Source organism: Hyla sarda, chromosome 9, assembly GCF_029499605.1.
Source record: "Hyla sarda isolate aHylSar1 chromosome 9, aHylSar1.hap1, whole genome shotgun sequence".
NCBI classification, from domain to species: domain Eukaryota; kingdom Metazoa; phylum Chordata; class Amphibia; order Anura; family Hylidae; genus Hyla; species Hyla sarda.
The window spans coordinates 13287313-13302312 of NC_079197.1; the positions used below are offsets into that span (position 1 = coordinate 13287313).

Sequence of the window (15000 nt, forward strand, 5' to 3'; positions counted from 1 at the left end):
CCTGTGCATCGTTGTCAAGGCAACGCCTCTATTCCGGGCTCGAAGCGCGGAGAAAATGGACCCCCGGTGAAGATGGACAGCCCGGAACGACTATTCCTCTCCACCGGACAGTCCTGCAGCACCGGACCAGCGCAACCGAACGTGGAGTACAACGGAGGGGAGTACAAAACTAAAGGGGGTGAGAGGGGGGGGGGGGCTGGATGATGTCAAAGGCCGCAGTGGTCTTCAACCTGCGGACCTCCAGATGTTTCAAAACTGCAACTCCCAGCAAGCCCGGACAGCCGATGGCTGCCCTGGCTTGCTGGGAGTTGTAGTATTGAAACATCTAAAGGTCCGCAGGTTGAAGACCACTGTATCAGACATTGACAAGCGGTGATGATGAAGGGGGGGGGGCTGATGACATGTGGTGATGATGAAGGGGGGGGTGGGGGTGATGACAGGGGGGGTGATGAAGGGGGCGGGGATGATGACAGGGGGGATGATGTATTTCCCACCCTAGGCTTATAGTCGAGTCAATAACTTTTCCTGGGATTTTGGGGTGAAATTAGGGGCCTCGGCTTATATTCGGGTCGGCTTATACTCGAGTATATACGATATATTTTATATTTTTCATTATTACTACTACTAATGAAAATAATAATAATGAAAATAATTATACATTTTGAAAAAAAACAATAAAAATATTTTTTATAAATAGTTTATATTTTATAATTTAAAAAAAATAATTTATCATAAATTTATCATTGTGTTTATATTTATTTGTTTTTATTAAATATAAATTATTTATGCTGGGAGTTGTAGTTTTGGAACAGCTGGGGACACCCTGATTGGGAGACGCTGATCTAGTGTCTTATCCAGGGATTTTTGTTATCGCTGTTCATGTTGTTTGCGGCTGCCATGCTTTTTCCTATCATTTTACACTGCTCGGGTGACAATTCACTGTTAGATTTGTCCTTTCTACAATTTACCTGACAATTGGGGCTATGTGTTGTGCACGCAGCCATAATCTCCTGCAGTGTCATCTGTGTCACATCTGCGCGTTGATATACGGGGCTGCAAAATGCAACAATCATTTCAGTTTGTGAAGCGGAACTGTCCTGGGAAAACCTGTGGGTAACACTATGGCTGCCAGATGTCTTAGTAAACCATACTGAGCAATGAAATACATACAAACTATATAACTACTATAATACAGTCCCCTATATGCACGAATATTACTACTATAATACTGCTCCTATATACAAGAATATAACTACTATAATACTGCTCCTATATACAAGAATATAACTACTATAATACTGCCTCCTATATACAAGAATATAACTACTATAATACTGCTCCTATATACAAGAATATAACTACTATAATACTGCTCCTATATACAAGAATATAACTACTATAATACTGCTCCTATATACAAGAATATAACTACTATAATACTGCTCCTATATACACAAGAATATAACTACTATAATACTGCTCCTATATACACAAGAATATAACTACTATAATACTGCTCCTATATACACAAGAATATAACTACTATAATACTGCTCCTATATACACAAGAATATAACTACTATAATACTACTCCTATATACAAGAATATATCTACTATAATACAGTCCCCTACATACAAGAATATTACTACTATAATAATGCCTCCTATATACAATAATGCAGATCAGTGTATATATAGACGCTATATATACACTGATCTGCATTATTGTATATAGGAGGCATTATTATAGTACCGTAGTTATATTCTTGTATATAGGAGCAGTATTATAGTAGTTATATTCTTGTATATAGGAGGCAGTATTATAGTAGTTATATTCTTGTATATAGGAGCAGTATTATAGTAGTTATATTCTTGTATATAGGGGCAGTATTATAGTAGTTATATTCTTGTATATAGGAGGCAGTATTATAGTAGTTATATTCTTGTATATAGGAGGCAGTATTATAGTAGTTATATTCTTGTATATAGGAGCAGTATTATAGTAGCTATATTCTTGTATATAGGAGCAGTATTATAGTAGTTATATTCTTGTATATAGGAGCAGTATTATAGTAGCTATATTCTTGTATATAGGAGCAGTATTATAGTAGCTATATTCTTGTATATAGGAGGCAGTATTATAGTAGTTATATTCTTGTATATAGGAGCAGTATTATAGTAGTTATATTCTTGTATATAGGAGCAGTATTATAGTAGTTATATTCTTGTATATAGGAGCAGTATTATAGTAGTTATATTCTTGTATATAGGAGGCAGTATTATAGTAGTTATATTCTTGCATATAGGAGGCAGTATTATAGTAGTTATATTCTTGTATATAGGAGGCAGTATTATAGTAGTTATATTCTTGTATATAGGAGCAGTATTATAGTAGCTATATTCTTGTATATAGGAGGCAGTATTATAGTAGTTATATTCTTGTATATAGGAGCAGTATTATAGTAGTTATATTCTTGTATATAGGAGCAGTATTATAGTAGTTATATTCTTGTATATAGGAGCAGTATTATAGTAGTTATATTCTTGTATATAGGAGGCAGTATTATAGTAGTTATATTGTGAATTCGGGTAGAAAAACAGACATGGTGCACATCTACAATCTTGTATAATGATCTGATTGCTTCTCAGCATAATATCAAAAACTAACAGGTTGTTAGTATACATTTTTGATCAAAAAGTATATAGTGGTTATATTCTTGTATATAGGGGCAGTATTATAGTAGTTATATTCTTGTATATAAGGGCAGTATTATAGTAGTTATATTCTTGTATATAGGAGCAGTATTATAGTAGTTATATTCCTGTATATAGGAGCAGTATTATAGTAGTTATATTCTTGTATATAGAGGCAGTATTATAGTAGTTATATTCTTGTATATAGGGGCAGTATTATAGTAGTTATATTCTTGTATAGAGGAACTGTAATATCTGACCCCAGATTTGTTCTCTTCGCAGGCATCAAGGTGAACTGTTTGGGCTCCTGTGGGGTCTCTAACAAGAGCAATGACACCTCATGGAACGTGGAAGAACATTACTTCAATGGAACGTTCTCATTGGCTGATAAAGGTAAACCGTGTGGACAGGAGGACGGACGCTCTAAACGTGCGACTTGGGGGACGACAGGTCACTTGATGTTGATTACGTTGTGTGTCCCTTCCCCTGTGGTCCTCTGCATTGTGGTAAGCCCATTCAGAGGGAAAGAAGAGACCCCCATCCAAACCATCGCCCCCATTGTATGATATCGGTTAGTAAGGAGGGGGTTGTCTGTCTGTGCAAAAAAAGTTTTTTTTACTTATTGTGACTGGAAGTAAAAATATTTCCGAGAACCTTTATCTCATTGTGCCGCCTGTATAATCTGCTGTATACACACATCCTGCATGGAGGAAATCCATGGCTGACCGAGCCTGTGCTATCAGTATTAGATACCCCCCATTCCTACACACATGAAAACCATGAGAATAATAATTATATTTTATGGTAACAATGTTATTAATTATTGTTATTATTACTATTCTAAATTGTGAAAAAACAGCTAATTGTAATATTTTATAATTATTGTTATAGAAATTTATATTTTAAGTATATTTTTTCATTAAATATAATTATACTCTGCTCAAAAAACTAAAGGGAACACTAAGATAACACGTCCTAGATCTGAATGAATGAACGAACTAATCGTATGAAATCCTTTCCTCTTTACATAGTTGAATGCGCTGACAACAAAATCACACAAAAATTATCAATGGAAATGAAATGTATCATCCCATGGAGGTCTGGATATGGGGTCACACTCAAAATCACAGTGGAAAACCCCACTACAGGCTGATATAACTTTATGTAATGTCCTTAATACAAGTCCCAATGAGGCTCAGTAGTGTGTGTGGCCTCCACGTGCCCATATGACCTCCCTACAACGCCTGGGCATGATCCTGATGAGGTGGAGGATGGTCTCCTGAGGGATGTCCTCCCAGACCTGGACTAAAGCATCCGCCAACTCCTGGAAGGTCTGTGGTGGATGGAGCGAGACGTCCCAGATGTGCTCAATCGGATTCAGGGGAACGGGCGGCCAGTCCATAGCATCAATGCCTTCCTCTTGTAGGAACTGCTGACACACTCCAGCCACATGAGGTCTAGCATTGTCTTGTATTAGGAGGAACCCAGGGCCGACCGAACCAGCATATGGTCTCACAAGGGGTCTGAGGATCTCATCTCGGTACCTAATGGCAGTCAGGCTACCTCTGGCAAGCACATGAAGGGCTGTGCAGCCCCCCCCCCCCCCCCCCAAAGAAATGCCACCCCACACTATTACTGACCCACCGCCAAACTGGTCATGCTGGAGAATGTCGAAGGCAGCAGAACGTTCTCCACGGCGTCTCCAGACTCTGTCACATCTGTCATGTGCTCAGTGTGAACCTGCTTTCATCTGTGAAGAGCACAGAGCGCCAGTGGTGAATTTGCCAATCTTGGTGTTCTCTGGCTAATGCCAAACATCCTGCACGGTGTTGGGCTGTAAGCACAACCCCCAGCTGTGGATGTTGGACCCTCATACCACCCTCATAGTCTGTTTCTGACCATTTGAGTGGACACATGCACATTTGTGGCCTGCTGGAGGTCATTTTGCAGGGCTCTGGCAGTGCTCCTCCTTGCAACAAAGGTGGAGGTAGCAGTCCTCCTGCCTGGTTGTTGTCCTCCTAAGGCCTCCTCCACGTCTCCTGATGTACTGGCCTGTCTCCTGGTAGCGCCTCCATGCTCTGGACACTAGGCTGACAGACACAGCAAACCTTATTGCCACAGCTCACATTGATGTGCCATCCTGGATGAGCTGCACTACCTGAGCCACTTGTGTGGGTTGTAGACTCTGTCTCATGCTACCACTAGAGTGAAAGCACCGCCAGCATTCAAAAGTGACCAAAACAGCCAGGAAGCATAGGAACTGAAAAGTGGTCTGTGGTCACCACCTGTAGAACCACTCCTTTTATTGGGGGTGTCTTGCTAATTGCCTATAATTTCCACCTGTTGTCTGTTCCATGTGAAATTGATTGTCAATCAGTGTTCTTCCTGAGTGGACAGTGGGATCTCACACAAGTGTCAGTGACTTGGAGTTACATTGTGTTGTTTAAGTGTTCTCTTTATTTTTTTTGAGCAGTGTTTTAACAATATTAAATAAAATGTTTAGATTATCATTTATATTATATATAATTAAATAATAATTGTATTACATTTTTATAATTATGATTAACAATAATACATTTTATGATAATGATAATGTGGCAGGCATGGGTTTCCAGCCATACCCATTCCCTCACTAAAATGATTTCCTATGCTGCCTACACTTCCCATTCTGATCTCTCCTTTTCATATGGAGGGTGTGGAGTCTCATCACTTTTAAGTGGGTTGAGGTCAGTTCGCATTATGCGATTTGACCTGCAATCACAATTGAGGAGTTTTGTATTTGTAGAAATTTTTAATGATCTCCATTGGGTTCTCTGGCACGCGCGGGCCGCTCCTCATTGCGCCCTGTGTCGGGTGCGGGACTCTCCTCGTTGCGCCCTGTGCCGGGTGCGGGACGCTCCTCGTTGTGTTATGTTTTTCTCTTCTTGCATTTCCAATAACAGTCAATGTGTTTTGTGCCTTTCAGGAACGCTACAGCCCGGCGAGCACACCTTCCCTTTCCAGTTCCTGTTGCCAGGTAATGATGGCGCCGGCTATCTGGTTCCCGCCGCTTAGCCGGAGGGTGGAATTAGGATTTTAATATTAATGACTTTGCACAGAAGCAACATCAAAGTGGCGCAGCTCGCAGTCTGAATGACAAGTCAGGTGGTTAGAACCATTAACGCGCTCGGAGAATCTGTCACCCGATGCTGCGCTGTAAACAGGTCGTCCTGTGTTAATATATACAGCTCGGCTCTGCATAAGAACTGAGAACCCAAACTATATACATTCAGTTCCCTTGGATTGTTTTATAAGTGGTCTAGTAGTAGTGCAGGGAAGACACGCTTAGAGTGTGTTCTCCAATCCGTGTGCCTCCAGCTGTTGCGAAACTAATACTCCTAGCATGCCCGGACAGCCTAAGGCTGTCCGGGCATGCTGGGAGTTTTAGTTTCGCAACAGCTGAAGGCACATTGATTGGAAAACACTGCCTTAGATGACACAGGACATTCATGTGCACGCTAAGGAGCTGAGCTCACTTCATAGATGGTGAGTGTCAGCTGCTATCAGTCATTGACACTGATCTTCACTATTAATCCTTTAGATGCCTCAATCCCTGATGAACCTGGCATCTAAAAGTAAAAAATAACCTATGCCTGTGAGTTTAGAGGACTGATCAGGAATTCCGCTGCACAGTGCGGAAGACTGTACAGAGTGCCGATAGTACTGATCAGAGCTATGGTATTGCATAGCACTGAACAGGACAAGCAAGCGAAAGATTGCTTATTATAGCCCCATATGGATGACCTAAAAAGTGTAAACATAAAATAATTTAAAAAATGTTTTTTTTTATTTATTTATAAATAAGCCCCTTATCAATAAGTTCACCCCCCCCCCTTTTTTCTAATTATAAAATGTAAACAAAAATACACATATTCGCCATTGCTGTATGCGGAAAGGTTTTAACTATTTACTGTTTAAATGTAACTATGAAACCACGGTGAATTGCCTAAATAAATAAATAAATATATATATTTTTTATATATATTATATAATATATTTGTGCATGTATATATTTATATATGTATATGTTTTATTGTTATTTCTTTTGGTTTTGCTTCAGATTCTGTGGTAAAATGAATGTCATTACAAAGTAAAATTGGTCCCGCATAAAACGAGCCTTGGGCTGCATTCAAATTAGGTTTAGGCACTATGGCTGCCAGGTGTGGCTGGGATTCGGGAACTCCCGGTTTTGAAATTTCCCAGCCAGACCTGGCAGCCGTAGTGCCTAAACCTAATGTGAATGCAGCCCAAGGCTCGTTTTATGCGGGACCAATTTTACTTTGTAATGACAACATTCATTTTACAACAGAATCTACAGCAAAACCAAAAGAAATAACCGGCGCCGAAACCCATTCACTTTAATGAGCCGACCAGAGTCAGATAGCAACTTCAGTCAGCTAATTTCTGCCCTGTATCCGGCTTTGGGACCGGACTTAAAACCGTGGTATATGGCAGCCATAGTGCCTAAACGGGATGTGAATGAAGCCTTATATGGCCCTGTGGATGGAAATGCAGAGCGTTTTGAGGGGCTTACAAAGAGTTTATTTTTACTTTATTGTACATAGATGACCCATTGTTCTCAATGCTTTATTGTGTGCAATGCTTTATTTCACCAGAGGTGGCGCTGCAGGAGAACTAAAAATGTTTGATTGGTTCCTCACTGATCAGGCTGATCAATAGGGGTCCCAGCTGCGGGATAGTTATACAGGTTGCTGTTTTGTAGCTAATATGGTCTTTTCTTTCTCCCTTCCCTTTAGTATCGGCACCGACGTCCTTTGAGGGGCCCTTTGGCAAAGTGATTTACCAAGTGAAGGCCGTCATAGAAACGCGAAGACTCTCCAAAGATTACAGGAGCAGCAAACAGTTCTACATCCTAAGGCCCCTTGACCTGAATGAAATACCAGATATTGAGGTGGGTAATGGCCAGGCGTGCCCTGCGGCCTCTGACCTGTCCGGTTCAGCAAGGGGGGGGGGGGGGGGTTGTATGCAGATTTTCGTGTTGGAAGAGTGAAGCCAATGAAGAATGTCTCTGGTCTGGGCAGTGTGTCCCCGACTAGTGTGCCACCAGCTGTTGCCCAAACTACATCTCCCAGTCTTTGACATTTTTTACTCCCTATCCTGGGAATAGGGGTGGAGTAGGACAGTCATTCTTTGGCTTAGCATTTGTTGTTTTGCAACAGCTGGGGGCACACTGCTTTGGAAATAAAAGCATGAGCTTTGACCAATGTTTCCCAAACAGCGTGTCTCCAGCTGTTGCCCAAACTACATCTCCCAGCATGCCTGGACAGTCTTTGACATTTTCACTCCCTATCCTGGGAATAGGGGTGGAGTAGGACAGTCATTCATTGGCTTAGCATTTGTTGTTTTGTAACAGCTGGAGGCACACTGCTTGGGAAATAAAAGCATAAGCCTTGGCCAATATTTCCCAACCAGCGTGCCTCCAGCTGTTGCAAAACTACAACTCCCAGCATGCCCGGACAGCCTTTGGCTGTCCGGGCATGCTGGGAGTTGTAGTTTTGCAACAGCTGGAGGCACGCTGGTTGGGAAACACTGAAATTTGGCTGCTTATTTGCAGGAGAATTGTATGGTCAATGGACACTGGGTTCTTCTTTAGATGGGGCTGTACAGGTATTGACGTGATACATAATGTTTACAGTGAAAGGTTTTTCGTAATGACCTTCCTCATTCTTTGTAGCAATTAAGCTGTGCAACCGCAACCAAGAAGTTTAACTACAAGCTGGTGAAATCTGGTCAACTCCTGCTGAGTGTGACCTCTGACCTGCGGGGCTATGTAGTGGGGCAGCCTATCAAAATCAACACAGTGTTAGAGAATAAATCTGGGCGGGACACTGGACCCATTGTGGCAAGTCTTATTCAGGTAAGAATATAAAAAAATATATATAATACTGCTCCCATGTACAAGAATATAACTACTATAATACTGCTCCTATATACAAGAATATAACTACTATAATACTGCTCCTATATACAAGAATATAACTACTATAATACTGCTCCTATATACAAGAATATAACTACTATAATACTGCCTCCTATATACAAGAATATAACTACTATAATACTGCCTCCTATATACAAGAATATAACTACTATAATACTGCTCCTATATACAAGAATATAACTACTATAATACTGCTCCTATATACAAGAATATAACTACTATAATACTGCTCCTATATACAAGAATATAACTACTATAATACTGCTCCTATATACAAGAATATAACTACTATAATACTGCCTCCTATATACAAGAATATAACTACTATAATACTGTCTCCCTATATACAAGAATATAACTACTATAATACTGCTCCTATATACAAGAATATAACTACTATAATACTGCTCCTATATACAAGAATATAACTACTATAATACTGCCCCTATATACAAGAATATAACTACTATAATACTGCTCCTATATACAAGAATATAACTACTATAATACTGCTCCTATATACAAGAATATAACTACTATAATACTGCTCCTATATACAAGAATATAACTACTATAATACTGCTCCTATATACAAGAATATAACTACTATAATACTGCTCCTATATACAAGAATACAACTACTAGAATACTGCTCCCATGTACAAGAATATAACTACTATAATACTGCTCCCATGTACAAGAATACAACTACTATAATGCTGCTCCTATATACAAGAATATAACTACTATAATACTGCTCCTATATACAAGAATATAACTACTATAATACTGCTCCTATATACAAGAATATAACTACTATAATACTGCTCCTATATACAAGAATATAACTACTATAATACTGCCTCCTATATACAAGAATATAACTACTATAATACTGCTCCTATATACAAGAATATAACTACTATAATACTGCTCCTATATACAAGAATATAACTACTATAATACTGCTCCTATATACAAGAATATAACTACTATAATACTGCTCCTATATACAAGAATATAACTACTACAATACTGCTCCCATGTACAAGAATATAACTACTATAATACTGCTCCCATGTACAAGAATACAACTACTATAATGCTGCTCCTATATACAAGAATATAACTACTATAATACTGCTCCTATATACAAGAATATAACTACTATAATACTGCTCCTATATACAAGAATATAACTACTATAATACTGCTCCTATATACAAGAATATAACTACTACAATACTGCTCCTATATACAAGAATATAACTACTATAATACTGTCTCCTATATACAAGAATATAACTACTATAATACTGCCTCCTATATACAAGAATATAACTACTATAATACTGCCTCCTATATACAAGAATATAACTACTATAATACTGCTCCTATATACAAGAATATAACTACTACAATACTGCTCCTATATACAAGAATAGAATTACTATAATACTGTCTCCTATATACAAGAATATATCTACTATAATACTGCTCCTATATACAAGAATATAACTACTATAATACTGCCTACTATATATACAAGAATATAACTACTATAATACTGCTCCTATATACAAGAATATAACTACTATAATACTGCTCCTATATACAAGAATATATCTACTATAATACTGCCTCCTATATACAAGAATATATCTACTATAATACTGCCTCCTATATACAAGAATATAACTACTATAATACTGCTCCTATATACAAGAATATATCTACTATAATACTGCCTCCTATATACAAGAATATAACTACTATAATACTGCTCCTATATACAAGAATATATCTACTATAATACTGCTCCTATATACAAGAATATAACTACTATAATACTGCTCCTATATACAAGAATATAACTACTATAATACTGCTCCTATATACAAGAATATAACTACTATAATACTGCCTCCTATATACAAGAATATAACTACTATAATACTGCTCCTATATACAAGAATATAACTACTATAATACTCCTCCTATATACAAGAATATAACTACTATAATACTGCCTACTATATACCAGAATATAACTATTATAATACTGCTCCTATATACAAGAATATAACTACTATAATACTGCTCCTATGTACAAGAATATGACTACAATAATTCTGTTCCTATATATAAGAAATATTTATTTGTTCTCAGAAAGTCGCCTACAGATCAAAACGCGTCATCTATGACCTGAGGACCATTGCGGAGCTTGAGGGGGCTGCGGTGAAGGCCTGGAAGCACGCAGTTTGGGACGAGCAGATTCTAGTGCCCGCTCTCCCTCAGTCGATCTTACAAGGCTGTAACCTCATCCAGATAGAGTATTACCTCCAGGTGAGTGGCGGTGGTACGGACGCGGGATGATCACGCCTGACTCATCCGCACCTGGCGTGATCTCACTCACAATAATTACTAATCTGTCTCTGAATATTTACTGTGACCCTGAGTCGTCTTATTCATAGGGCAGCAACAAAGAGAAGGGCATATTAATCATTCTAATGTTCTGGCGTCATTATTGTACTCAAAACCTCATACTGCCATCTGGTGATCAGAGTCAGTACTGCATTCTACCACTAATTGTCCAATTGATATCTTTAGGCCTTGTTCACACTGCGATCTTGTACAATTTTAGCTTTCAAATAACTATAGGATAATCCAGTGTTTCCCAACCAGGGTTCCTCCAGGAGTTGCAAAACTACAACTCCCAGCATGCACACACAGCTGTCCGGGCATGCTGGGAGTTGTAGTTTTGCAACTGCTGGAGGGCCTGTCTGAACATCCACATAGAGCGACCTCTTGTGACGATCGTATCTGCCAGCCGTAGTCACATACAAGGCTGTATGTCTTTCTTTAGTCTGTCGTTTCCCTGCCCAGAGCCTCTGCATAACATTGCATAACACAGCATAACAGTCTGCAGTAGCTACTGTATGCATCCTCTATGTGCTCCTCTGCCTGTGGCATTGTTCAGCACTAGACAGAATGCTAAACACAGCAGAACAGTCTGCAGTAGCTGCTTTATTCATTCACCGTCTGCTCCTCTGCCTGTGGCATTGTTCAGCACAAGACAGAATGCATAACACAGCAGAACAGTCTGCAGTAGCTGCTGTATTCATTCGCCTTCTGCTCCTCTGCCTATGGTATTGTTCAGCACAAGGCAGCATGCTCTAAACACACTTCATTCTACCTTAAATGTCCGAATAAAGATATATGTGTATGTGACAGGAAGATGGTGATATAGCGGTAGGGGATGATCAGAGGTGGTGACATCACTCAGGGGCGGGGCTAGAGGTCGGAGACAAGATCCAGCCACATCACCTGAGACAGCAGAGGATGATGCGTTGTCTCAGGAGAGAGAGAGTGGCCGGGTAGCTGCTGAGACAACACCACACTTTCAATGGAAAGATTCTATAACTTCCTGTCAGGACAAAGGAAGGAGCTGGGGAGCTGGAGACAAAACTGCAGTGACAATGAGAGGACTACACAACTTTCTGTCAATAGAGGGAGGAGCAGGGAGCTGCGGAGACAACACCACATTGACAATGCAAGGACTACACAACTTTGTCAGGATTGAGGGAGGAGCTGGGGAGCTGGTTACAACGCTTCACTGACAATGAGAGGACTACACAACTTTCAGGATAGAGGGAGGAGCAGGGAGCTGCCGAGACAACACCACATTGACAATGCGAGGACTACCCAACTTTCTGTCAGGATAGGGAGAGGAGCCCTGGCACCACACTGACAATGAGAGGACTATACAACTTCCTGTCAGGGGTGAATCAAATAAAAACTGAAGCCAATAAAATCAGCAATAACACTATTTTAATAAGTTATATATATATATATATATATCTTAGGGTGATATTTCTTCTAAGAATGTATCTAAGCCTGGTCTGAAGCCCTTGACCATTTTGGCACTGAGCAGTTCCTGAGGTATGCTGCTCCACAGATTCACAGTTTTAAGGGGGTTTTTACCATTTTTTTTGTATGGGCCATTTATATACTTGAAGTGGATTCATACTATATGGATATTGGTCGGACCCGCCATACACCTACACTGAACAGATTTCTGACCTTTTTCTTCATTTTCCCCAGGTCACTGTTAAAAGCCCGGAGGTTTCCGTCACGTTGCCCATCTACATTGGAAACATATCCGTCAACCCGGCTCGCCTAGGTCTAAGACACTCCATATCACACGCCCCGACACCCGTTGTTCCCAGTGCGCCTCCTGCTGACGATGACCAGTGTAGCAGCCTCCAGCCTATGGACAATGTCTCTATTCCTACCAAGTGCCACTCGCAGCAACAGTCCAACACCCCCTTCAGCTACGCCCCCGACCTGAACTTTCCAGACTCACGGGAGCCAGAGGCAGGAACTCTGGGGTCTCCCTCCCACCCGACCCTCTGCCTGTCCACAGGGGCCACCATCCCATACTTTTCCGAGGGAGCTGTCGTTCCAGTGACTACAGCCAGCACGCTGATCTTACCCCCGGAATATAGCACATGGGGTTATCCTTACGGTAAGTCATCTTACAATGATGATTGCATGCAGTGCTGTCTATAGAAGAAAGGGGGCACCATAACCCCTAAAACAGAAAGGTCTGTTGTATATTTCCCTTTTCTTTCCATGACTCATTGACAATGCGGTTCCCTGGAGTAGGAGGAGTTCTGCACAGTTTCTTACCAATAGAAAATGGAACGGGACCAACCAGGTCGGGGTCACCTCTCTCCAAGGGCCACATTGCCGCCGCGTGGTCAGTGTGTCTCTTGCTCTGGAGGACTCAACATGTCCATCCATTATGTGGACAGCTCATTGTTGTAATACTTCCTTTAGCCTGTAGTGGCACTGCAGAAAAATGTTACCATTTTTCTTAACAGGTTCCCTTTCTAATTAAAGAGTACTCTCATGTTCTTGATAAAAGTTATAATCCTCCCAGTTCACTGCCCCCATCATGATAACCCCCCCCCCCCCCTGCCTTTATTTTTTATTATTTGTTAGTTTTCTCCCTTGATATTGCTCTGTATTTTCTGCTCAGTCTCAGTCAGATTCACATACTGGGAAGGGGCGTTCCCCAGCAGGCGTGACATCATCTGAAGCCATACAGGGGAGAACTTCCTCCCTCATTCTGCTACACACAGCCTAGAGCAGTTCAGTGTGAGATGAGCTATGATTGTCTAAGGCTGCACACACCCCCCCCCCCCCCTCAGCACTCCAGACTGCATTTCCTGATTTTGGACTTCTGCCAGGCCAGTAGGAGTCCAAAGTCTGTGCAAGAGATGGAGGGAAATGTAATGTGCTCTGGACAAGTAGGGAGACACCTAGTGGCAGTTTTTTTAATCACAAATAAAAGATACCTTAATTTATTTTTTTTTTTTAGCAAAGTACATTAGAAAGATTTTTTATTTACCATGAGGAGTGCAATAGCAAAAATTCGTTTTAATGAGTGACCATTTAAAGCTAATTGCTGGGGATCCCACAGGACGGCCTGTGATCAATTTAACATAGGGAATACTTCTAGGAAAGAGGAGTGCCCCTAGTGGCCAACCCCATTAATGGCTATGAAACACGTTAAAGCGTTGTCTCCAACCTGTAGCTTTACAGTTGTTGCAAAACTACAACCCCCAGCATGCCCGGACACGGATATGAAAACAAAACAATATGGTTTTTTTTCTCCGGAGTACCCCTTTTAATCATTTTTTTTTTTTTCTTTAAAACCTAAACTGGCATTTCATTGTATGATATCTTGCTGTAATCGGTCATGTGACACTAAGTGAATGTATGTCTCTTTTTTTTTTTTTCAGATGCCCCCCCATCCTACGAGCAGAGCTGCAATGAAGCTGCGGTCAGTAATGGTAACTGAGTGGTCGTCTCCGATAAAGGACACTCTGACATTTAGTGGGCTGCTCCATGGACCGTTTCGTAGGGGGGGGAGGATTTTCTTATTTTATTTTATGTGACCTTAACCCCTCCCTCCGCCCTGTCAATCATTTTTCATCTATAACTTGGTGCAGCCGCCGGACTTGGTAATGAAGGTGACCCCCGCACTCCCCGGCCTGTTGGAACATCATGGAGAATCTTACGTTCCGGAATTTTCTAAGCACCTGTGGTGCCTTATTAAACGAACTTTTTGGTCAGTGCTCTGGGCCCTGCGACTCCTCAACTGGTGCGGAATTACAAAATTGCAATCCTCTCAAAGGGCAACTATCACGTCTCAAGCCACTGGATCAGTGTTTCCCAACCAGGGTGCCTCCAGCTGTTGCAAAACTACAACTCCCGCCATGCCCGGACAGCCAAA

General features: G+C 40.6%; 1 protein-coding gene across 2 annotated transcripts in view; it reads left to right on the forward strand.

Moving 5' to 3' along the window:
• ARRDC1 (arrestin domain containing 1) overlaps positions 1–15000 on the forward strand; it is a 37434-nt gene that overhangs the window by 20240 nt on the left and 2194 nt on the right. For both annotated transcript variants that reach the window (XM_056538314.1, XM_056538315.1), the window contains exons 2-8: positions 2978–3088; positions 5661–5711; positions 7492–7646; positions 8430–8612; positions 10866–11042; positions 12801–13224; positions 14507–15000. The exon at positions 14507–15000 is cut by the window's right edge and continues 2194 nt beyond it. In XM_056538314.1, the coding sequence (XP_056394289.1) occupies positions 2978–3088; positions 5661–5711; positions 7492–7646; positions 8430–8612; positions 10866–11042; positions 12801–13224; positions 14507–14565 (1160 nt within the window). In that variant the 3' untranslated portion in view covers positions 14566–15000. The remainder of the gene's footprint in view (positions 1–2977; positions 3089–5660; positions 5712–7491; positions 7647–8429; positions 8613–10865; positions 11043–12800; positions 13225–14506) is intronic.